Source organism: Mercenaria mercenaria, chromosome 14 (assembly GCF_021730395.1).
Source record: "Mercenaria mercenaria strain notata chromosome 14, MADL_Memer_1, whole genome shotgun sequence".
NCBI classification, from domain to species: domain Eukaryota; kingdom Metazoa; phylum Mollusca; class Bivalvia; order Venerida; family Veneridae; genus Mercenaria; species Mercenaria mercenaria.
Window position 1 is genome coordinate 49913791 of NC_069374.1, and position 26331 is coordinate 49940121.

At 34.5% G+C, this 26331-nt stretch overlaps 1 protein-coding gene and 1 non-coding gene across 2 annotated transcripts in view; both read right to left on the bottom strand.

Annotated features, from left to right (window-relative positions):
* Positions 1–1313: 1313 nt before the first annotated feature.
* Positions 1314–26331, bottom strand: part of LOC128548490 (G8 domain-containing protein DDB_G0286311-like) — a 30010-nt gene continuing 4992 nt past the window's right edge. Inside the window, exons 4-8 of the mRNA XM_053523458.1 lie at positions 25204–25317; positions 20848–20883; positions 18402–18580; positions 4988–5110; positions 1314–1478 (exon numbers count right to left, since the gene is read on the bottom strand). Of these exons, the coding sequence (XP_053379433.1) occupies positions 1386–1478; positions 4988–5110; positions 18402–18580; positions 20848–20883; positions 25204–25317 (545 nt within the window). The 3' untranslated portion in view covers positions 1314–1385. The remainder of the gene's footprint in view (positions 1479–4987; positions 5111–18401; positions 18581–20847; positions 20884–25203; positions 25318–26331) is intronic.
* Positions 8138–8210, bottom strand: Trnas-uga (transfer RNA serine (anticodon UGA)). The gene has a single exon. It is a non-coding gene; the product is annotated as a tRNA-Ser (tRNA).

Below are 26331 nucleotides of genomic sequence, written 5' to 3' on the forward strand. Positions count from 1 at the left end.
GACGCCAAGGAGGAAACATCGTAAGCAAAAATGTAATAATTTATTTTCAGTTATAATGTAGTTATTTTAAAGAATGTTTTATGTTTTAGTTTAAATGGAACAAATATTTCGTTTTAAATAATTATTTATTTGTGCATCAATATTGTTCTTTTTTTATATAAAGTGTATAAATTCAATTAGTTGATGGATAAATCTATATGATATTTAAATAGTATTCATATATAGTTCTTTTTAATTTCTCTGTAATTTAATTAGACATGTTACAATTATTTTGTTTTAAAGTAGTTTATTTCTTTTTTCACACATATTGTTAAACTATTATTTATTCGTTCTTTATTTACTAATACTGTTCGTTTTATTATCAAATGTTTTTATTCATTAAGGTCATGGATAAATCTATATATTTTTTCATGGTATCTCCCCGTCTAGGGCTGAGCACCTGACCCTCAATGTGCGCGAACACGCCCTAGATAGGTATATAAGTCAGCTCTATATACTTTCGGGAGATATAAATAGCAGAGTGAAGTCATTCTTAACATAGAAAGATGATGTCATTCTAAAAAAAAATTCAAAATGGCCGCCGCGCATGTGCAGTGAATTCATTTCTTATATGCAAATGAGTTACTGTTTATAGTAACTAGGTCATCCAAGATGGCGCCCGTTTGTTTACACACAAAGAGGCCCCTATACTACTGATATATGTTAGCATGATGTTTCATGTATTAAAAATAAAGTAAATCTATGTGTTCGATGTATAAAATGTAACGATTTCTAAATATTTTAGATAACATATTCAATTTCATAGTCTTAAATATTACTTTTATTTGACAATTAATAAAGTATTATATAAATTTTCGACTTGTTCCGATTTTCACTTTAATAATTATTAAAACTTCATTCAAGTATATCGTTTAGCAAACCGCCCGCCTGTACATGCATCAGATAATGACCAAAGCTGTTAATTATCGATTTTTCCCCCGTGTTACAACAACAACAACAATTAGTGCGGAAATCAACGAATCCGTCCGGTAGCGATGATATTGGATTATTGGTTTTATTGATTTTTATGATAGGTAGATCTGTCCCGCTTTATTGGTTTAGAGATGTTACCAAAAGTTGGTAATGCGTAACTTTATGACGAAGTTCATGCTTTAGCACAACCCTTATACATCGATTGTATCTAAAATGCCCGGCACTGACCCAGCGGAATATCTTACATCAACACATAGTTCGTTTAAATTCATTCCCTATACCAATGAAAACTAAAAATCCGAATTTATTCCCTCTCGAAATATAGCAAAGCAAAGCTGAAATAATATGTGTGTCAATCTTTATTATTTCACAGGCAATACAAGCTATTATAAAATCAGTGAAAGACCATCCATTCACCATTTCAATGTATAGAATGCTTCCGGTGTAAACTGCGAATTCTTGACATCTATTATCTTTGCTGACCCACCACACGACTGATAGATGATCTGAAATTAAAATAAATATATCATTATCATTCGTCTAAAAATACCGGTTATAACAATCTTCTAGAGAAGAATCCCATATAAGTTCTCGATGGCGACCGTAAATGAACTTACATACGCCAAGAAAGGTGCTATCCCGCCCCGGTTATAGAAAGAGGGCATATCAGGAGAACAGGTTTGTACTGGTACAGAAGCCATAAACACTGTTAAGGGTAACTGCCCGCTTTTACATATTTATTTACTGAAATACAGTTGAAAAAACAGCAATAAACTCAAAACAACTAACATTTAAAAAAAAAAACAGCTGCTGCTTTAACATAATTGCCATGTAAACTTCATTTTCAACGTATATTTTGGATCTTGCTCAATACCAGAGCAAATAGTTAAGTATCCCTTCTTTGTCTTGTTCACTTCTTTCAAGTTGAAGGAACAAGATCACAGTTATTTGCCCTTGGTTGACAATAAGGAAGTGGCTACCGGGAAAATAGTCCCTCTGTTTAAGATAGCTCCATGTTTCGGAGAAGAAAGTTCGAACGTCATCAGATCATAGAAAGAAAGCATTGTTTTACATTATACAATAATTCCTGATATCAACCTATGAAAAAGTCAATAATTATTCGACGCCGCCCTGAAGGCGGTGTCGATTATATGGGATACACTTTTATTTCGGACCCTGTAAAGATGGTATTGAATAGTTTCGGAGTGATAAACTGAACACAGTGAATAGTTTGTAAAAGGATCAACGATATTGCACAATACATTTTAGTGAATAAACAAAAAATGGCAAAAAGAAAACATAAGAAATGTATGTAATGCAACTTATTATGTGATTTAAAACAATGCTATCTGTCTTTCCTCTCCTTATTTGTAGAGCAGAACATATTTTTTTTATTTACAATTTCGTCAAAAATGTTGATCCGATTTATTGATAAGGGAGGTTACTCTGTAAGTCAAGTTTTCTATTTCTGTTCTTAGCATGACCTACTTACCTATTTCATTTTCTATAAATAGAACACACCACAGATTATACCATACTGTAACGCGTGAATCGCCTGGACAAGGGAGCGTTCGTGTATTTTACAACTTCGAAGAGAATATTAAAAAAAAAAATTATGGAAAATTACAATTTGCCTGCATAAAAATTCCTTGGGAAAAAAACGTATTTACAAAGTAAATAAAGGAACCAATAAGCATATATATGTTGAAATGAACGAAGGAAGTGCCGCTGTTAACTTAGTTTTAACCTTTTTGTCTTATTTTCTTTGTTGATAGGTACAGTGATGTAATTTCAGAATGCGCACACTTTTGCAAATTCCTATTTTTGTTTGTTTTTTTTTTGTTTTGTTTTTTTTTTGCTTATGTGTCATATAGATCTACTCATTGTTTACAGATATACACTGTCAACTAAGGTGTGCAATAGGCTAAAGAGCATTTGGCTGAATTTGTCAGTGACAAGTTAATACTTCTTTAAATGTGGTTAGATCGAAATATCAAAAGCCATGGGACCATAACTTATCAAAGCATCAGTGACTTTAAAATAGAATTCCTTGTTGAATTTATACGTTCATTGATCTTATATGACTAGTCAGTTGCTCTGGTTTTATTATATCTTGTTACTTGCTTCTTTTTTTTTTCTTTTTTGTTTTTAATTTAATAGATAGTTTTTGTATTTGTCTATTCCTGACAAAAAAAAACAACAAAAAACATTTTCATTGAAATATTTTCTACACTTTGGCAGTGGGTTATTATGCTTGCTAAATTTCTTGTAATATTAGATTTGAACTAGACACTGACATACTCCTAGTAACCTTACAGTTCAACAAGGACTTAAGTTTATCGTTCTTTAAAAAAAAAAAAATTAATTCTATGATATTCAAAAGTATATAAGAAAGATTCATGCTTTGTGAATAGGGGCAATATAGAGATTACTTATGTTATATCATTCTTTTCTTGGACAAAATTTTTGGTTGTTTTTGGCAAGGGAAACAGCAAATTGCTGTGTATAATCTGCATTCTGAAATCTATAATGTAGGTGACTAAGGTCCATAAAACTTCATCAGTAAATAGAAAACACTCATTACATTACATGATAATAAAAATAATGGTTTCTGTGAACCTCAGCATTCCGTCATTTCCCAACAAACTGCATTTCTGTGAAACTTCATACACACGCTCCTGCATATAAGAACTTTTCACAGGAGGTGACCTTAGTTAGTGAAATAATTACTTTAATTTTGTATGTAAAGGGACCACCTACTCGCAATGTTAATGCCATTGCAGGTAGAGGATTTGTATTGCATGGTAAAACTTTTCTATCATGTTTATTCTTCATGTTTTAAACAGTTTATAACATATATTGTTTTATGTGCTAATGTTGATAACTTGTAGCAAGTCAGACTAATAAAGTAATGATTAGGTTATTTCTCATATTGCAATAAATGTACTTCAGACACAACACTTGGCGGCGTCTTTGATGCTTGCATCAATGAATTTCCTTGTTTTATTACTTGAATAGATGTATAGTCAGTCTTGTTCCAACTGTATCTTTAATATCTATTTTAGACCAAATCAGGTCGATATTGGTTTTCCAAGCACTTACTTCAATCTATTTTTATTACAGTTCTATTTATAACCCAAGATAAGTTGATATGATGTGTTCTCATTACTTTTCGAACCGTTTTCAGCCAATCAGAGAAACGATAGAATACAGTCATGTAATAAGAAATTTAACAGCATATAAAACATTTATATTATTCTACAAAACTTAATAATTATCAGTTTAATCATATATGTATAGAATTCCGGAAGGGGCCACACTTCTGGACAGTTCAGCACCTTTAAAAAAATCACAGTTTTTAAAAAGCTGTTACATGTCTTAGTTTTGATACATTTGCAACATCGTGCGAGTGTTTAAACTTTACATAACTAGGTAAAACATCGTTTTGACAATTGTTTACATTTATTTCTTTACAAATGGCATTCTTTTTTAAAGGGGGACAACTGATTTAGAATATTTTAAGTATCCAACTCTGTGGGACGGAACAGTAAAGCATGCATTGGACAGATAAGTTGTTGGTCAAAATGCTCTTCATTTACTAAAAAAAAACTGTTGTTTTGTGATATACTGCTAAACCTTAATGGTGAATATATATGATGTTTTGAGTAAAATACCCGCAATAAATGACATAATTGAATCGAGACGTATGAAATAGTAAGTACATGTACAATCTGACAGAATGAGAATGTCAGAATATGCATAAATGACTGTTTGATAGGGCCATTTTTGCCTGTTAGTGGCCATTTTGACAGCTTTCTTCATACACGTGTGACTTAGTTTAAAATGGTGGAAAAAAGAGCCGGTCAATGATGGAGTGTTTTGTCTTGAATAGTTCTGTTGAGTGCAGGTATTTTTAGGGGGTTTGAAATGTATCCAAAATTGCAATAGTGTCCAGTGTCTATATAGAACATAGTGTAAAAATAACTCCGGTTTTAGGCAAGAACACAGCATTTACCTCGAAAGAGGCTGAGGATGCCTTGCAGCGCCAGAATGCTGCAAATACGCCGATTCCGATTCTCCCATTTATATACACTCCAATCGGATCACCCTGAGCTAACGTTGAACAGTGGTCCAAGACCTGAAAGTTCATTAATAGTTATTTCAGATTCAGTAGAAAGTTTGCCATATATGATATAACCATACGTTAAACGTAACTGAAGAGATATAAATATTGCTTATTACAATAGCTACGCTCATTCTAGAATTTTAAATGACTGGGATCCAGATTAAATCAGAAGTTTGACCAATCAAACTATTTTAATAAGGTAAAAGAAAAAGTGTCTGAGCTGAGAATCGAACCCAGGTTGCCTAGAGACTATAGGAACATTCCTACTTTCTTGACTAACCAGACACCACGGACGAACACATGTTTAATGGGCTTTCTGATAAAGTTTTATATTCAGGCACGGTATCTTCTGTACCCACAAATCAAATTCCTTTCAAGTTTGAATGAAAAAAAAATCTAATTCTCACGTCTTTCCGCAACATATTGTCAAAATCTTCTTAAAAAATATAATAATAATTTCCTAATATTTTACTTTTTTATCATTACTATTTTTTGGTCAAACAATCTGTAAATCAGTACTTTTAATGAAGAACACGAGCAAAAAAAAAATGAACCGCAAGGAATGTTCACAAAGTTTTCACAACTGTGAAACAGGTAAGTTTATTGTTCACTGGTTCTGATTTCCGGTAAATGCGGGAAAAGTTTATATGATAGGGATCCATGAGACGTTACAACTCATATAGCAAACAAATAAAAAATGTACCGGAATCGTCAAGTCATCACATATGAAAACAATACATAAAGTCATAGTGTATTGTTTTTTTATGCAAGAATAGCGAATTCGGTCTCAGTCACAAACAATCCCGCGGGCTTCTGCAGACGTTAATACACAAAAAAAAACATGTATTATCCTTACATTCAAAAGTAGCTTTTTGAATAAAGAACAACACTGTTAATATTTGTAATGACGTGCAAGAAGTAGCGGTTCGTACAAGTTATGTGAGCGTTTATTAGGCACAAGGGAAAAGCGTATTCTTCCAAAAAATCCGAATTCAGACGCTCAGTGCACGTGCTGGACGTACACATTTTTTAAATCGATAAAATATTTCATTCGATAAATCGCATGTTACCGTAGAGGGATCGATCCCGATTTTCGTCGCTTATCGGTAGAATCAATTCCCTAATGAGTTCCTAAACGTAGTTTATCGTAGAATAACCTGTGTTTTGAGTTCTTATGAGTAAGAATACGTATATATAATGAAGGCCATAGGCCTGAGTGGTATGTTCATAGGCGTAACCAGGATTTTTCGGAGGGGGGTGCGAGTTGACAAGGGGTGTAGGTGTGGGAGGGGGTTACCCCCTCCCGCAGGTGGGGGTATGTGGGGCCTTCCCCAGAAAATTTTTAAATTAAGAAGTCATTTCTTGCGATTTGGCGTGTATTTGAAAGCTTATTGATGGGTAGATATGTGCCTCATTTTTTCGCTTTTTTTCTGTTAATAGTACATACTGTCTTTTAAGTTCCCACAGGTGGGGGTATGGGGGGCCTCCCCCAGAAAATTTTTAAATTAAGAAGTCATTTCGTGCGATTTGGCGTGTATTTGAAAGCTTACTGATGGGTAGATATGTGACTTATTTTTTTTTTTTCGCTTTTTAAAAAATATTTGACAGATGTGATGTGCATAGAATAAGGTCATTGTTATTTATGAAACAAAGTTTACATCGTACCATCTATTAGGAATTAATGTAAACTTAAACTGTTATTTTTATATATTTCATTCCACTATTGTGAAAAGGTATAAAGCTATACATAATCATTTTTGCATAAAAGTAATCCTCTGGGTTTTCTAAAAATCATATAATAACATACAAAGAATAATTACATGTATATGTACACAGCTGAGAATATTTGGCAAGTAATGCCTAGTTTACATTTGGCCTGCGATGTGTCTTTGGAGCCCGTAGACTGCCCGTATCCTCCTTTCCGTGCAGGAGGCGGCAGAACAATTTTTGTTCACGGGCTCCGCAGCCTCTACGATTTTGCTTAGTGAAAAGTTATACAAATTAGAAAATTCGAAAGCCCTCGTAGACGTGTTGCAGATGGCATTGCAAATCCCTGCACGGGCATCTTTAGGAGGCCTTGCGCTGATCGTGCAGCCAACGCGCGATTTTTGTGGATATGTTGCCCAAACGAAATCGTACGGAGATTGTAGACTCGTAAGACCTTTGCACGGCCCTCGCACAGCCGCAAGGTTGTCGCTAGCTGCCCGTGCGGTACCCATGAAAACGCACGAATACAAAGCAATCATCGTTCGGCAACCCTACAGCGGCCACATCATCCACATTTTTCAGATGGTTATATATAAATGGCTATCTCCGACATATTTTCATTATTTGTCGGAGAAATGATAGTTTTCCTAAGACTCAGAGCGGCATACCTGCGGTTGCAGTTGAGGCAGGTCAGGAGAAGAGAGCAGATGATTACAAGCCTGGTCGTTCCTGATGAGCAGCAGGCCCGACAGAGGCACAGGAAGAGAACGGTATGCGTGAAACCCTTGCTGCTGAGACGGGCCACCCTCGGACACTCGGACACCCTGATGCAGGAGTTGATGCCGGAATCCTATAAGGACTTCTAAGCTTACCTCATAATCGAGCCTACCATGTTTCGGGAGAAACAGACTGACCCCCAGAATTTCTAAGCACGTAGACTGCCGTCCAGGCTTTTACCTTGTATCTTCTCCGCGCAGCCTCTTCATGCACGGAAGCAGTACGGGCTTCGTACGATTTCCATACATAGAACCAGTACAAAAATGGCACGTTGCTTGTGTAATAGGAGCGGAAAAATGTGCAGCCCGATACAGGACTCGAACCTGCGACCTTCTGCTTGCAAGTCAGATGCTCTACCAACTGAGCTAATCGGACAACCGATATCATAGACAAATTATATACATTATATACACACTGCTACATTCCTCCCTCCTTTTTTCAAAGACAAACTCAGATTCTTTTGACTAACCCAGCCATTGCTTCACCCTAGCTCTAGGATTCCAAGGCTAGTCACCACACTCACGGCACCAATGTAATAGGAGCGGAAAAATGTGCAGTCCGATACAGGACTCGAACCTGCGACCTCCTGCTTTCAAGTCAGATGCTCTACCAACTGAGCTAATCGGACAACCGATATCGTAGACAAATTATATACATTATATACACACTGCTACACGTGTGTATAATGTGAACACATTTCCCGTAGCCCATAGCCATCTACGATGCCCAAAAATCCGCAAGGAAATATCGCGCGCCGCCCGGGTTAAATGTGAATTAGGTATCAGATATAGAAAGAAAAGAAATAACGCACGACAAAATAAATTTTCTGTTTTAGCAGCTGTAGCATGACACTGTATTTTTCTTACAATATATCTACAATTAAAAAAATATACTAAAAGGAAAAGGCACAGCTGTAAAATTTGATTTCATATGCAGTTCATGTAAAAATTACAAAATAACTTAAGTTAGATTTATTTCTCATCAGGTTAGTTGATAGATACATCCAACCTTCGGAAAATCGCCAGATTCAACATTGAAACGTTTGGTAAAAAGCTGCCGGTGCTCAATCCATTGATTTTTGAGATATAGACGGTAATCAACAGACTTTTTACAAAGGTTACAGCGTCAATATTAGTAAATATATGTAAAATGGCGAGCGTAGCGAGCCGAAAAAAATCAAAGACTGGGCTTTCAAGGGTATTTTGGTGTAATGAAAAATGCAAGCTTTGCCGAAAAAGGGGGGTGCGATCGCACCCGTCGCACCCCCTCTGGTTACGCCTTTGATGTTGTTTCGCATCAGAACGAAAACTTCGGATTATTCTACAATAAATCACACTTGGGAACTTGTTATTTCGATTCTCACACGACATACTAGTATCAACTGGTAACTACTTTTTACGACATGTACTACACTTTGCGCTACGGGTAACGCGCATGGATCATTCTAGACATTAAAGATGACGTCACTACCTTGCTCGCGCACGGGTTTTCGCAAAATAAACATTGACCGATTTTCTCCTACGTGTATTCATACAGAATCTAGGTAACAATTTATTTAGAATATAGCTTTACACTAGAGCTATCTTGATTAAAAAATCAGTGTATTTGCTTTGACTCACATTTTGGGTCCCGTGCGACTGGAAAAAAGATTAATGGCAACATAATTATACCAATCTGTTCCGTTATCTCTGAAGTTCATTCTAAGACAAGTCATGTCGCCAGTCTGAATTCTGCGACTAGATCGAGTTATGACGTCATCAAAATGGCGACAATTTTTAAAATTTTATTTGGCATTATCTTCAAAGTGATTGTATGTTTTTGATGGTAAAAGCAAGTTTTGTTGTAGTTTTTACCGTACGCATAGATCTAAATAATTAACTCGCCTTATGTTATTTTTAATAAAAGGACGTCATTTAGAACTATACAATATTAAAGATATATTACGCCCAAAGTTCATATTTGAATATATAAACAATTACCACATATATCTATGGAATGATAAAATAAACATGTTTGTGAGTATGAAAGGTAGTGTGTAAGGTTTTAAATACTATATTCTAATAAATGTGTAAGTAAAAACAGTATGAATATATTACACCACTACCAATCTGGATGTTTGTTCGGAAAAAAAAATGATTGTTACTAAATAGACATGTTATTGTGATTGCTGCGTATACACATCTATTTTATATAAATTATTTAGCCAAGTTAAAGATGTTTGAAGAGTGTTTTCTAGATAAATATCAATATGCAATGTTGAGTAGTTTCGGTTTTAGGTGAGCAAGTATATCTGTAAAGGTCTGATGAAGACATTTCCATATTCCGTATCGTTATTAAATGTAAATCAAATTCAAAATCCCTTTGAATGCAAGTAATATTAATCTTACATAATTGAAAACAATACTAATAGGTTAAAAAACTAACTTAAAACCAAAATTACCGTCAACTCACCGGGACTTAAACTCGTGACACATCAAAAATTGTATATTAATGTACTGTAATATAATTGTACATGCAGACTCTTTCACGAATCTTTCTGAATGAATGAACTCATTTCTTTCTAGTGTACGCTTGTCTTTCTGTGTAATACAAATGCAAATTAACATACAGATGTTTGATGGGGATTTTCTAGATATAAATCAATACTGTAATGATGAAATATGTACGTAAAAGATGTGCACAGTATATATTTGATGGAACGCGGAAGTCATTTCTATGCTGACTCGTAATTAATTGTAAATCAAATATAGAATCCCGATGATATCTAATAATACTAATCTTTTATAACTGAAAACAATATTAATAGATTAAAAAACTTAAAACTAAAAACAACATTACCCTGCTTGGACTTTAACAAACGGCCCTTCAAAAATTGTATATTAGGCCTCACCAAATTAAAAAGTTGTTCATCGGATTTGCCGCTCGTATATTTTCAGAAACACAAAAAAAATATTTTTTTTGGTTTTTGGCTTGCGCTCGCCCTATTGAAAAAAATCAATCCAAAATTTTTTGGTGCGCTACTTTTTACGAACGTAAAAGTGTATAAATGCTTCTAATTCCAGTCCTAGATCGTTCTCAAATGAATTTTAATCAAAATTAATACATACTACGCACACATCGTCTATAATAAATCATAACACTTATATTTAGTTACATTAAAGTTGTTTCCCCTTTATGCAGTTACGCCATTTTCTTCAAATGTTTACCAAATTACATGCTAAAAAATCGATTTATTTCATTGAAAACTGGATGAAGAAAAGCTTACTAATTTATTTGATAACATCAATCTACATTATTTTGGTAAGGGTAAATACTTATTGATGCATGTCACTTATCTGTTTTCTGTTTTTCCTGTCCAAATGATCAGCATTTGCATACGAGAAAGTTGGTGGGGTAAGGAATTTACATTATGAGTTGTTTTCAGAACCGTTTCGATTTTCAAATTTTCCAATCATTTAGTTGACTAATGTTAATGCTAATGCACGTTAACCTCCATTTCAGACTTTAATTGAGACTTTGTTTCAACAAATTTAATATGTTATGAAAGTTTAAAGTTAGAAAAAGAGCTGTACAATAAGACATCATGCTCGACTTTTCTGAATTAGAGCTGTGCCAGTAAAAGGGGCATGATAGTCAGAAGCTTTGAAAGTACAGAGCTATTGGTCATTATATAAAACTTAATATTTGATGTATCAAAAACTTTGTAAAGTCAGCTAAGAATGCTACATTTTCATAGCAGTAAATATTCAAGTCACATATGTATGTGATAAGTATGGTGTAAGGTTATGCATTGTTGTTTATTACATATTTTCTAACAGCATTTTCAAAAGCATGCATTATTTGATTACAGTGTACTGTATGTTAATACATTTTTTTCACGAGTTCGCTTTGTTGTGCGTCTGCAGGTCAGATTTTCTCAATCCCTGGGGACTTACTTTTTAATTTAAAAGGGCTATGCATTCTATTTTAAGGTTTTTATTAGTCAGCCGAGAGCCAAATGAAGATAAATATATTTCTTCGCTCTTCGCTCGCTCCTGATTTTCTCAAAAACCTAAACAAATATTAAAATTATTTTTTCGCTCGCCGCCTCAATTTTTTCAGAAAAAAATCCGATGAACAACTTATCAATTTGGTGTGGCCTTAATACGCTTTAATATAATTCTACATATGGACTATTTCACGAATCTTTCTCAATGAGTGATTTCTTTTCTTTCGAGAGAACTCTTGTCTTCCTATTTAAAACAAATGGGCACAGCTATAGAATAAACAAGAATAACAGGTATTACTATATCTAATTTCACTTTCTACATTTCTTACTGTTGTTATGACATTCAAATACGTATTGGCGCTAGTGACCCATTGCGAAACCCTTAGCTGTACCGTAAAATATATACATAACATCTACTGAAAACTGACATGATGTCTGTGGAGGGTGTGGAGGATATAAAATCGTTTCAGAAATGTATTAGCCTCTGAATGAAACACATCAATAAATTTGCTTCTAACATTTTATTTACAACATATGGTGTAAATATCTTCTTAATTATTGTTGTTTAGTACCTGTAAAGATGTTATGTATCAAAATGTCTGATCACACCAATACTAAGTCCCAGAAGCAAAACTTGAACTATATGGAGTCTATGTATGATATGTTAAACGTACAGTGGGTAAATGTGCCCCTGCACTTATACTACTATTCTAGAACGCATTAAATATGATGGTCACAGACTGGTAAAGAGATAGAGATATAGCCTCGGCAAGTAAGTACACAATGGGTCGTGCTAAAATCAGATACGAAACGATTATTATTGATAAAGCAAAAGAGTCAAATGTGATTGAAAATAAACAAACGTGCTGGTACTAACTAGAAGTTATTTTCAACAACTTGATCTTTTCAAAAAAAGCCTGTTTGTTTTCTGTCAAGAAAGGCAATCGCAAATATTACTTGTACAAAGAGACCAATGCTCTGTTGGAGAAAAATTACACGTCTAACAATCTTAATATTTCAAATACGTATAGATTTGGCAGTTAACGCTAAATATGTCAATGCAGATAATATTGATATTGTAAAAACGATAAGGGAGAACATGTTCTAACTAAAGAACTTGATGAATACGAAATAATTACACAATCTTTAGAATAGAGCTAGTATTGCCGGTGAAACGAATTACTTGTTTTGCACGGAAAGGCTTTCCTCTACAGTTAAATTCTTAGGTGAAATGATACTCAGCCCCAGTACTGACAGAATTAGTTACAGTTACCGCTGATAGATATGATCTTGGGACGTCCATACCTATTTCATTACACATTGGTTGATTCTGGGTCCTTCCGCGGAAGGCAAGAGTGACAATTTGAACGTGTCATGGACAGTCACGTTCTCAACTTGTGTACTCGACACTTACATATACTTACACATTCACAATTCTACTGCAGTTATGAGTGGCCAGAGCTAATAGCGAATAGCATTTACAAATTGTAGTCGGTGAATTATACATTCAACATTAAATCTTACAGAACTTAAGGAGGTAGGTTACCTTGTTACCGAGGTAAATTCAAATTAGTTGAACCGCAGCAGTATTTAGTATTTCGTGTAATATGATGTTTCAACTGCTACAATCTCAATTTCGTTTGTCTCTGTCCCTTCAAGTTCAATTTTTATCCAGGTTTGAAGAACTTGACCATCCAAAGGTATTTCATATTGAAAGAAGAAGGAAAATACGGATATTTAACACTTTTCGTTGTATTTCAGTTTCACTGATATTCTTAGAAGTCTGCATAATTGATAATTTTACTAGTATGCGCGTTAGCTTTCTAATATAAGCCTTAAATGTATATGTCGCGGGGCTCGTGTTTCCATGGTAACGCATTTTCTCTCATTTTTAAACAACTATGTACAAAAATGGGGTTTTCGACGGCTTCAGTGCCATTCTGTTAATGACCAACATGGAATATCTGGGTAATATTATTAGCAAAATACCAAGCACTTTACATGGTACCCTATTTTTCTTCAAGTTTAAAGTAACCATGGCAACAGAGATGTTTAAAATAACTTATATCTTGCTTTTTGTCGTAATTTCTTATAAAAAATATTGAATAAAATTATCTGTCTTGTTGCTGTAGCTTTAAAACATATTATTTCTAACGTAAGTTATATTTTTGTGTTATTTGGATTGATTCAAACAAATTTCACAGCTTAATATACTTACAGCAGTACCCTTCTTCTGACATTTTTCATGGAAATATCGTTCTGCATGCTGCTATTATTCTCATGAATACTGTTGAAATGAAAATAAAAAGCCGAAGCTGTGTTCCTTAAATAGAACAGTGTCAACGCTTTTGAATTTTACATTTAGATATATAGGTCACGGGCTTCGTTTCCATGGTAACATCAATTCAATTCAAGAAACCACAATTTTCTACTGAAATTTGAACAATTTTAGATCTTAGTTTTAGTATATATAGCCGGGGAGCCAAGGCATGAAAAAATGGATTTACCTGTCCGGTCATGCTATAGTCAGTTTCTATACATATTATGAAAGTACAAAGTCTCGCGGATCAGAAAAATTGGGCCTGCAAAAGAAAAGCTCTTGCAAAATTTGAGAATATTTAGGGGAGATAACTCTGCATATTTGCAGTTTTTTAAGATTCAAATTGTTGTTTTACTAACAAAACATGGCATCATGTTTCTAAAATCAGTTCAAATATGTATATTTCAACATTGCTTTTACGCATAACGCTTATGGTTGAAAAATACGCACAATGTACTAATTTTATTTACATTTTATTATAAGATATGGCACCTATAATACCAGAGAACAAAATAAAAATATTTAACCTAAAAAATACAGTATGGAGAAGTAACCTTTAAAATGGCCTTATTTCTCAAAGTCATTTATTAATACCTCTGCGAAACAGTCTGTAAGAATAGGAAATCATCTAGATACCCTAGTTCAGGTTTGGCTAAGAAATACGTTAATCCGGGGTATTTTATGTACCCCACCCACTTTATATAATGCAAAAAATGTATAATAAAAATATTCGACCAACAACCAAGAAGATGTATTCTTTTTATTAAGTTTACAATATAATCTATATTTTAGACCATATAAAGCTGGATGAGGGGTCTTTCAAAGATTTTAAACAGAAAAAAGGGGTAGGAAAACCTATGTATTTTACAACTGATAATTAGAATTAACAACCCGTTATTAAATAAGAGCATCGCTAATGAAAGGCGATGTAACCTTTACTTGCAAACTATTCATTTGGAAAGTAATTTATTTAAATACTCTAGCAATATCGCTTTCCGTGCATTTCCCCACCCCCCCCCCCCCCTTTTTTGCCCCTATGGTATAATCATTTGGCTTATGCAAGGTGGGTGGGGAAAATCAATTACTTCTGTCTTTGGGTTTTGACAAACTTGCAAATGAAAGTTACTAATAATTCAAATTAGAAAGTAAACAATTAAAGTTTGAATGTAAAGGTTTCAGTACTTTTCGGTAGCGTTGCTTGCATTTTGTCACATCATAATGAACAGGTTGTTAATTCTAAGTATTGGCTACTGTTTTAATCTAAAATCTCTTTGATACTCCGAATCCATCTTTAAGTAGTCAAAATATGGATTATATTGTATACGTGACAAAAAGAATATACCTCCTTGATTGATGGTCGAATATTTTTATTATACATTTTTTGCATGATATAAGGTGGGTGGGGTACATAAAATACCACGGATTTGCGCTTTTTGTCGCCAACCCTAAACTAGATTGCACGAAAGAGTATTAAAATGAATTTCTTTTCTGATGAATACTTTGCAAGTAAAGGTTTCATCCCTTTCATTAGTGTTGCTCGTATTTATAAAATGGTAAATAACAGGTTGTTCATAATTCTAATTATCGGTTGTAAAAGACATCATTTTCATACCCCTATTTTCTATTAAAATCATTTAAATACCCCTCATCAATCTTTAAACTGTCAAGAACATGCATTTCATTGTATGCGTGATAAAAAGTATATATCTCCTTTATTTTGGTCGAATATTTTTATTATGAACTTTTTGGCATTATATAAAGTGGGTGGGGTAAATAAAATACCCCGGATTTCCGTATCTTTTAGCCAAACCTAAACTAGATTGCACTATAGAGTATCTAAATAAATTACTTTCCAAATTGATAGTTTGCAAGTAAAGGTTTCTTCGACTTTCAATAGTGTTGCTCTTATTTAATAACGGGTTGTTAATACTAATTATCGATTGTGAAATACATAGGTTTTCCTACCCCCTTTGTCTATCTAAAATCTGTTAAATACCCCTCATCCAGCTTTATATGGTCAAAAATATAGATTATATTGCATACGTGATAAAAAGAATATATTTCATTGATTTTGGTCAAATATTTTTATTATATATTTTTTTACATTATATAAAGTGGGTGGGGTACATAAAATACCCCGGATTTGCTCATTTTTCTAGCCAAACTTGCACTAGATTGCACTATAGGGTATCTAAATGAATTACTTTTCAAATGAATAGTTTGCAAGTAAATGTTTCTTCGACTTCCATTAGTGTTGCTCTTATTTAATAACGGGTTGTTAATTCTAATTATCGGTTGTAAAATACATAGGTTTTCCTACCCCCTTTTTCTATTTGAAATCTTTGAAATACCCCTCATCCAGCTTTATATGGTCAAAAATATAGATTATATTGTATACGTGATAAAAAGAATATATTTTCTTGGTTGTTGGTCGAATGTTTTTATTATACATTTTTTGCATCATATAAAGTGGGTGGGGTACATAAAATACCCCGAATTAGCGTATTTCTTGGGCAAACCTGAACTAGAGTATCTTGATTATTTTCTGTTCTTACGGGCTGTTTCGCAGCGTTATTAATAAATGACTTTGAGAAATAAGACCATTTTAAAGGTTACTTCTTCATACTGTAAATTTTAGGTTAAATATTTTTATTTTGTTCTCTGGTATTTAAGGTGTCACATTTTATAATAAAATGTAATAAAATTAGTACATTTTGCATATTTTTCAACCATAAGCCTTTTGCGTAAAAGCAATGTGGAAATATACATATTTGAACTGATTTTAGAAACGTGATGTCATGTTTTGTTAGTTAAAAAGCGTTTTGAATCTTAAAAAACTGCAAACATACAGAGTTATCTCCCCTAAATATTCTCAAATTTCGCAAATGCTTTTGTTTTGCAGGCCCAATTTTTCTGATCCGCGAGACTTTGCACTTTCATAATATGTATAGAAACTGACTATAGCATGACCGGACAGGTAAATCCTGTTTCTAGCCACTTTTCGCACTTTTGGCTCCCTGGCTAATAAGTAACAAATTATCAACGGAAACTGAAAAATATGGATTACAAATCAAATTGCAAGTTTTTTATTTGAAAATGGCCGTAATAAGTAACATTTCACCCAACTATATGCCAAATAACATTGGTTACCATCATCCATTTTCTTACATTCCGCATAACATTTCAATATAACTACATAAAAGAAGCAAAATATTGATTATTTTTCAGAGCAAAAGACTCATAAAAAATATTTCAGCAAATAATGGCTGTTTGAAAATAGTTCAAATAAAGAAAACGCACAGAATAACGTACTTTCAAAATAAAAGCTATCAATTTTGCGCGGTAACTGACACGTAACGTCATGACGTCAGTGACGTCATTTTAATGCAACATTGTTTTGAAGCGTTTCTGCGGCAATTCATTCATTATTACTGCATTATTAAACCATAAAGCATCAGATCGGAGACCGTTTCATGATTTGTTTTCAGAAAAATTGATATACAAACACATCTAGTTTGTCGTAAACGTTGTCGTAAATCGTCACGTTAGCTTCCGGTTGGACATGCGCACATACACATATTAAGGTAACCTACCTCCTTAAAGACTTCTTACACGGGTTATATATTTATGTAGATTACTTTCAACCCATCAGAATCAGAATCAGTTAGCTAATAATAATAATGTAACCGTTCTCTTCTTAGGGTGTCTATATTTCAAGAAATTTTGTAAATGGTCGACATACGTTCTTTGCCGTTGACAAAATAATTTCAGGGAGAAGACATTTGTGATAGCAATAATTCGATTCTGTCATAGAAATTATGAAAATTCTCCAGAAAAGTAATAAAATGCCGTTGACAGCCGATGACCATGGTAGAATTTTCCCAGAAATCTCAAGGGTTAAATCAGAATGCCAGACAATGGCAAATGTTTCATTCTCATTTCATTCGCATAATACTTGCCACAGACTGGGCTAAAATGGCCGACCGTCGATATGATATTCTAAAAAGACAGTTACAATGGAAATAATGGACTATGGAAACATCATTGTTCAAACACTCTATTATTGTTCATTGAAGTTTATAGATCCTACGGTAACTATAACTTTTGAAAGGCTTCTGTCAAATTAAATCGGCAACGAAACTTTAGAATAAAGGTAGGGGCTTATTTGTACGAATGCTAATCATTACATTTTACTAAGACTGAATCCGACTGTTTAAAATATTTGTGCAGTTGAACGCGATTCGGATGCTTGGCCAGCAAACTGATCTAGAACAATGCTCATGTGTAGCAAAGAATTGGCTTTATTCAAATACAGACTGTATAAATATCGACATTGCAGATGAGTTAAGGTCATGTAAATTGCGGCACATACGCGAACGAGCTGTGAGCGCGTTATTTCTATGGGAAAAAAATCTTGTATAACTCTTACGAACAGGGAAAATTGACTCAAAAACATACTGGACTTTTAATTAATTCTGACCCCATGAAATTCTTCCGAAATAAAAGTGTACCTTGAGATCAGCAGTCCATCTTTGCCAGTGCGTACGCGGGGGGTTGCAATGAGCCAACAAGAGAGCCTCGCTGTCGCTGTTTGTATTAGACTGCGCGCAGTACCTGGCAGATGGGTGACTTGCAGAAGTCTTAAAGACCGAGTGATCACTCATGTCTCCCGAAACACAAATTGCTGATGCTGTGAATAAAGAACAGTTTGCACTGTGGTTATATCAAATGCTATAAGTTACATATTTATACTTTAACCGCAATGCTATTTAGCAAAATGTTAAAATGAAAAAAAAAATGTTTCCTGTTATATGGCAACTTTCTGTTTAATTTTTGAACCCTTACTATTCATTCTACATTTAATATTACACAGTAATAGCGGGCTTAAAATGGTAATTATCATGACTAAACCTAAATTGCAAAAAGGCATAACCTAGCCTAAGTGATGGTGCCGAAAACCACGTATGGAAGGCCTTTGCTGTTAAATGAGTTTTTTATGATATACCTTATTCTATTATAACTTTCAGTAATTGAATCATCACAACCATATTAAGTTGCCGACGTGATATTTAACTCTATGTACGCGTAGAGAAATAGCACTTTCGCATTTGATCAAGAATTTAGTTAAAACCAAGACTAAAAACTAAATGTGTCTAAATTAATGTACACATACCCATAAGAAGTTAGTTATTAGCTGTATAGAATATTTAACTATCATTTGCGTCCTAATGGAACTATTCCGCAAGGCGTATTTACATTCGGTCAGCACTATTCCGCAAGGCTTATTCACATCCGGTCAGGGCATGTATAAACAAAGGAGCGTTACGGCTTATTGTACTTTTTAATTGACCTGTCAAAACATGTTCCCGGCTTTCATGTTAATCTTATATAGGCTCGAACAGAATATAATGAAAGCCGGGTCCATTTTTTGACAGGTCAAATAAATTGGACAACACCATTTGGTGTCATATATACGCAAATAAACATAAGAATCGAAATAACTTATAGCAAAACCATGTTTGAGCAGTATCTGTATACTTGGGCGGTTATGTGCCGTTTGAAATTATTCACTCGGACGGCTACACGTCGTACGAAGTAATTTCACTCGCCCATCGTGTATGAATGGTGTTGAACACAATTTACTATAAATCATTTCTTAAAGTAAAATATCAATTACTCAACTGCTTGAGTCGTTTGGTAAGATTGGACGTTTACATTTTTATCGTGATGACACAGTAAAACGACATCAAAAATGACCCAAAATATCCTTGGCGGGCCAAAAACAGGTTCATGTTGTAATACCCGCTTCCGGTTATTTGCCGATGGTTACAGAATTCTGTCCTTTGAAATTTTGTTATTATTTGAAGTAAGGTATATTATACACTTATTAAACGGCAGTGTCGAATCTTGGGGCTTATTAGCACGAGAAAACCTGAATTGCACGAGGGCATAGCCCAAGTGCCAATATAGGTTTAGGTATGCTAATATTCATGTAAGGAACGTCATTGCTGTTGAATTAGTTGTATCTTATAAATCTGTTTTTAAAAAGGATTACTCGATTGCCAGTTATATGGCCTAGATTACAGGATTTTTTGCGATGCAGTTTTGTTACTATTTATAGTAAGGTTTGTAATAAAATAAATTATTCTATATCAATTTTATTCATCCATTCGTTTATTTGTAACACGTGACCGTACAATATAAAACCGTATTGGACGAACTTGCGTACAAAATACCTGATTTTCTTCCGTATTTTGACGGTTTAACAGTCCCATGTTAAACGTACGATAAAGCCCAAAAAACGTGAAAATATTACGAATGTAAATCGGGTGAAGTAGACGCTCTATGTACAGAGTTTGATTATGCGTCTTGAAATCAGGATTATTTGTCGTCTGCTGATAAACATTCAATGAATCCAATAAATATAGAATAAAAAGGTTATTTCGAGTCTAACATTGTTCCGTATAATATATATTTCGATATCACACTGCAAACGAACAAATATCCTCTATTTGTTGTACATTGTATAGATTAGGCGTTCGAAGTATTTAGCGACCGTTTAAAAGCAAACCGAATATATATGAAAACGTGCTACACCTGCTTACAGATGTGTTTATTTAATGTGTCATATTTTTCTTGTAAATCCTTGTCACCATGTTTCTATCCATATTTCCTATTTGTAGTTGTTACACGTGTAAAACGCATTCAGCATAGTGTTGATTAAATAATTGTAGAATGTCTTGCCGACTAAAAACAAGTACAAAAGTCCGACATTATACCACATAAAGAAACCTTGTCTCAAAAAGCGAGTTTTAAAAGGTGTTTTATATGTGTTGTATACATTAAAACAGATGCACTGATTGTCTAAATAATAGGTCGTAGACTTTAAGTTAATACTGGGATGGCAAAGTTTCAGTATAAGATATTCCCACAACAGAGTAAAGGAGAACCACTTACGTTTAACTGTTGGAACAGTTCCTAGCGTGGTACGAGCTGAAATGTAACAATAAAAAATACGTTACATGTTACAAATAGTTTTAATGTAATGATTAAAAAAAAACATTATATGTTACGAATAGCTGAAATGTTATCATAAAAAGCTATATCATCAACAAATAAAAAATGAAAGCATGTCAGCTGTGTGAAATAACGTGACCTAAATATACTTTGACATCGCAGAGATGCACAAGTTTGGCAGAATTCATACAATTTAATAATATTATATAAAGAATTAATTTAACGATATAATATTTCATGACAATACTTGTTGTATGACTGTTTAGTTATCTTCATTTAAATACTACAAATGTAGTGTAAGACAAGCTGAAAATATCTATTACGTGTTACGTGTGCGTTGTGACAATTTTACATGAGATCATAACTCGCAAACAATACTGGTAGGGCGTAAATTAGGCCATTAAAAAATGAACCAGGGCCTAGTAACTTTTTTTTAACGAGGTAAGTTGTATACCAAAATGTTCGTAAAGGTCTGAAGTTTATCAGGCTGCCTGCATATAATGGCATAACTGGTGGCGATCTGATAAATCCAAGATGGCGTCCAAAATGGCCGCCAAAAAGAAATGATGACTACAGTGTTTAAACACGCCATCATGTCTATATTTTCTTATGAATTTTAGTTATTTTTCACTTTAATATTTTACTAAAACATGTCAGATTTTATGAGTATCTTTTTAACATAATTGCCTAAAATATTATGCAGATTTAAGGTCAAAAGGGCAAATAATCATAAAACTCAAATAGCGGATAGATAAATAGATATATTTAGCATATGAATTCAGGACAATTTTCAGATTTCAAAAGTATTTATGCAAAACAAAAAGAAAACCAAAGACAACAAGTCTTTAAGTTCATTCTAGGTGAACAGTACTCATAGTACTGTAAATGCTACTCAATGAGCAGTTCTCACAGTACCGTGAACACTCTCAGTGAACAGTACCGTGAATACTACTCAGTGAGCAGTACCGTGAATACTACTCACCGAGCAGTACCGTGAATAGTACTCAGCGTGCAGTACCGTGAATACTACTCAGTGAGCAGTACCGTGAATACTGCTCAGTGAGCAGTACTCACGGTAATGGGAACACTACTTAGTGAGCAGTACTCATGGTGCCGTAAACACTACTCAATGAGGAGTACTCGTGGTACTGTGAATACTACTCAGTGAGCAGTACTTACTTGTCGTGAACGCTACTCAGTAAGCAGTACTTACGGTGCGGTGAACACTGTACAGTGAGCAGTACTCGAGGCGCCGTGAACACTACATTGTGAGCAGTTCTCACCGTGCCATGAACACTGTTCAGTGAGCTGTACTCACGGCACCATGCACACTACTCAGTGAGCAGTACTCCCGGTGCCGTGAACACTACTCAGTGAGCAGTACTAACGGAAATTTGATGGCTACTAGTACTCAGTGAGCAGTACTCACGATACCGTGATTACTACTCAGTGAGCAGTACTCACGGTGCGGTGAACACTGTACAGTGAGCAATACTCAAGGCGCCGTGAACACTACATTGTGAGCAGTTCTCACCGTGCCAAGAACACTGTTCAGTGAGCAGTACTCACGGCACCATGCACACTACTCAGTGAACAGTACCGTCACGGTGCCGTGAACACTACTCAGTGAGCAGTACTAACGGAAATGTGATGGCTACTAGTACTCAGTGAGCAGTACTCACGGTGCAGTGAACGCTACTCAGTGAGCAGTACTCATGGTGCGGTGAACGCTACTCAATGAGCAGTACTAACGGAAATGTGATGGCTACTAGTACTCAGTGAGCAGTACTCACGGTGCAGTGAACACTACTCAGTGAGCAGTACTAACGGAAATGTGAAGGCTACTCAGTGAGCAGAGAAATTGTAACCCCAGCACACTTAGAGAGTTTCCCAATGAGAAATTCTCACTACACTAAAAAGGGACATCTTGTAAAAAAGAGTGTGACCACATACACGCATTACAGGATCAATGCCTCTTTCCTTAACGAAAATAGGAGCGACATTTTTGTCCCCTTTTGGTATAGGTTATCAATCAAATTATAATCAAGGGGTTTGAATTAAAAGAATTATATATGGCATCCTTTTTACGTTTAAGCTGGGTAATTTGTTTCCAGTTTTGACATTTAAAACCGAAAATGATTAGATAAGGGCGGTATATAAATCTGGTATAATAATAATAATATAATATAACATTTTGGAAAGTATGACGATATTTTTTTTCAGCTCCTGTAAAATTGATTCATTAGACTTTTTAATTGTTTCATCGACGTTGTAGATGTTCTATAATGTTCCTTCAAGATGCATATATTTTTAAGTTATGCAAAGATATACTCTATTTTTACTCTATTTTTGCATGCAAACCTGTCTTTATCCGTGTCCATGATAACAGATATAAATAAATAATTTAAAACAATTGCTAGCAAATTATACCGTATAAGAACAAAATATGTAGCTATTCTGATGTTCTGACCTCATAATGGAAAAAAAATCCCTATCATTTGGGGAAATACAAAACATGAAATAAAACTAGAAATTAACCACAACATTTGTTTTTTTTTTCATACCTGCATAACTTGAGGAAGAAAATTAGACACATACATTGCATCAATATGTATCAACTTTAATTCTTCAAGTACTTTTCTGTTTACCTGCTTGCAATGTGCATATAAAGTCACTTTAGTATGAGTACCTTTTAGAACAGTTTTACCATAAAACATCAATACTTGTTATTCTTTGTATCAGATAATTCTTTGTGCCATTCTTTTGCTGTTCTAATTTTCAAAACTACAAATTAGTGACAATGACTGGGTAAAATTTGTATTTTTAGCAGGAATTTGACCTTTTTACACAATTTAAATGTTATTTACAATTCATGAAAGGTGTGCTGCAATTATTCTACACAACAATGCATGCCAGCACTTTGTTTCATCAAAAGTGAACGAAGAAACCCTTATCTTTTACAAAAAGCACCCATTTCATTCTATGGCGGCAATCTTAGACGCCATCTTGGATTTCTCAGCTCACCAATTTATGCCGGCACTTTCAGGATCTACATACTTTAACAAACATTTCGGTATATAACATGCCTTGTTAAAAATTGGGTTCGGTTTACCCCTAGAAACAGTGCACTTTTGGGTTCGGTTTACCCCTAGAAACAGTGCACTTTTGCGGCCGCAGTAACATTACCATACTGAATATATGTTCCTCTTGAGTATACCAGAACTTTAGCTCATTTCCTTTCGTAGTCATGACCGCTCGCCTAACTCAATATAGAGTGCGGATCTACGGATCACGGGGTCGTGGGTTCAATCCTCGGGCGGAACGATTCGTCTATACGTGATGACCTCTGATTAGCATGTGCGGAAGTTAGCAGTTACTTTCGGAGAACAGGTAAGCACCGGTAAATAATCCAACACAATTTTAAAGGTAGGATAATGACCCCTTCTTTCGTTGTACTTTCTTTGAGTTATAAGATTATTGCCTAATATACAAGGATTTGTACTTTAAAGCAACACAGTTATACATTTTATAAATGGACATAACTGTTATGTTAATTAATTTATATTTTTGAAATGAAAACTTAATACCAGAAATCTTCTTACAAATGAGGTTGGAAAGGGGATTCCTGTGTACAAACCACAAAATATAGTTCAACGCCAGATTTTTGTTTTCTCAGTAGAGGGAGCACAGTTCTATGAATCACGGGGTGGACTTCCAACCCTGGGCGAGGTCTATCTTCGTGACGAGTAATTCAAGACACTGTGTTTTAAATCACTCGTTCTCCCCATCACGTGAGGAACTTCACAGTTATATGCGAAAAAACAGGTAAGAACTGGTACAGAATCAAGGAACATCGATTAATAATTGCTCGCCGTTGCGTATAACTAAAATACTGTTAAAATCGGTGCTAAATCCAAAACACAGCCGATACTATGCATATACACATACCAAGTTTCAGTAAAAAGGTCCTAGAATGCAATGCTAAGCGACAGCTTATCTTATACTGGTTTAAAACTTTTATTATTAATGCCTAAAAATGACGGAAAGTCATCTATTGGAACATTACTATAAATAGGTAATTGGTATAAATAAAAGGCTGATAAAGATATTTCCTTTGGTCTGAAAATCGTACTTTAACTTGTATTTGAATATGGCTAACAACTTTTCTCATACAGAGGAGACTTGTGGTATCAATTACTTTTTAAAGGACCGCCACTGAACTATGACCAAGAGATTTCGGATATTTACGGAAGTAACCGATTTTTACCGAACTTTTTTGTTGCCATATGAACTTACCTGTCGTCGATGGTGTTGAAGGCGTTGTAGATGTAGTGGTTGGTGTAGGTGTTGTGGTGGTAGTTGTTGTTGTTGTAGTAGTCGTCGTCGTCGTGGACGTAGACGTAGTAGGATCTGTAGTGGACATAGAATAAAGAATAAACAACAAAATTATTAGTTTTCCTCTCCGCCTACGTTTTTGTATTACAATTAATTTTCGATGTAACTCATTGCAGACTTGAAGCGGTCTTCTGCGCATGCCCGAAAATGATTATCAACTGTAGCGCAAGGCAAAAATATGCATATTTTTGCATGTCCGCATGAATTTAGTGTAAAATACCGTCTAAAAGTTAGGGTTAGTATCACCATGGTTACAAAATATATACATTTATAATATTTTCGTTCAAATTTAGTTAATCCGGTATGTACCGGAGTATATAATTTATACAGGCGCTCCAAGTCTGCATTGTGTCACAGTCTTTAATTTTATAAGATTCTTTCACTGGTTGTAGGAGCACATGGCAATAACTGGCTCAAGGGTAACTGTTTACGGCGGTATCGAGGCTCTGACGACTAAGCGTGTAAACGGTTACCCGAGAGCTGGATATTCAAATCTGCACCTACAGCCAGTGACAGAATATTTTTCTTGCATACTACATATTCAAGAATTAATAGTATAAATAAGATCAAATGAACGGCTTTCTTTTTTTTAACCTGTGTTAGCAGCGTATTCAAACAAAGCGCAGGAAAAAAAACGTCCGTTAATTACAAGAAATAAGGCATTAGTACGAAAGACCCGTGGTGACATTTCAACTTCATTATTTCACGATTTCTGCTTCATGATTTCACGATTTCCACTTCATGAATTCACGAATTCACGATTTCTGCTTCCTGATTTCACGATTTCCACTTCACGAATTCACGATATCACGATAAAACTTCACGATTTCACGGTTTCCCGAATTCACGATTTCCACTTCATGAATTCACGAATTTACAAAATCACGATTTCACGACAAAACTTCACGATTTCACGAGTTCGTCTTCACGAATTCACGATTTCACAATTTCCACTTTATGAATTCCCGATTTCACAATTTCACGATTTCCACTTCATGAATTCACGATTTCCACTTCATGAATTCACGA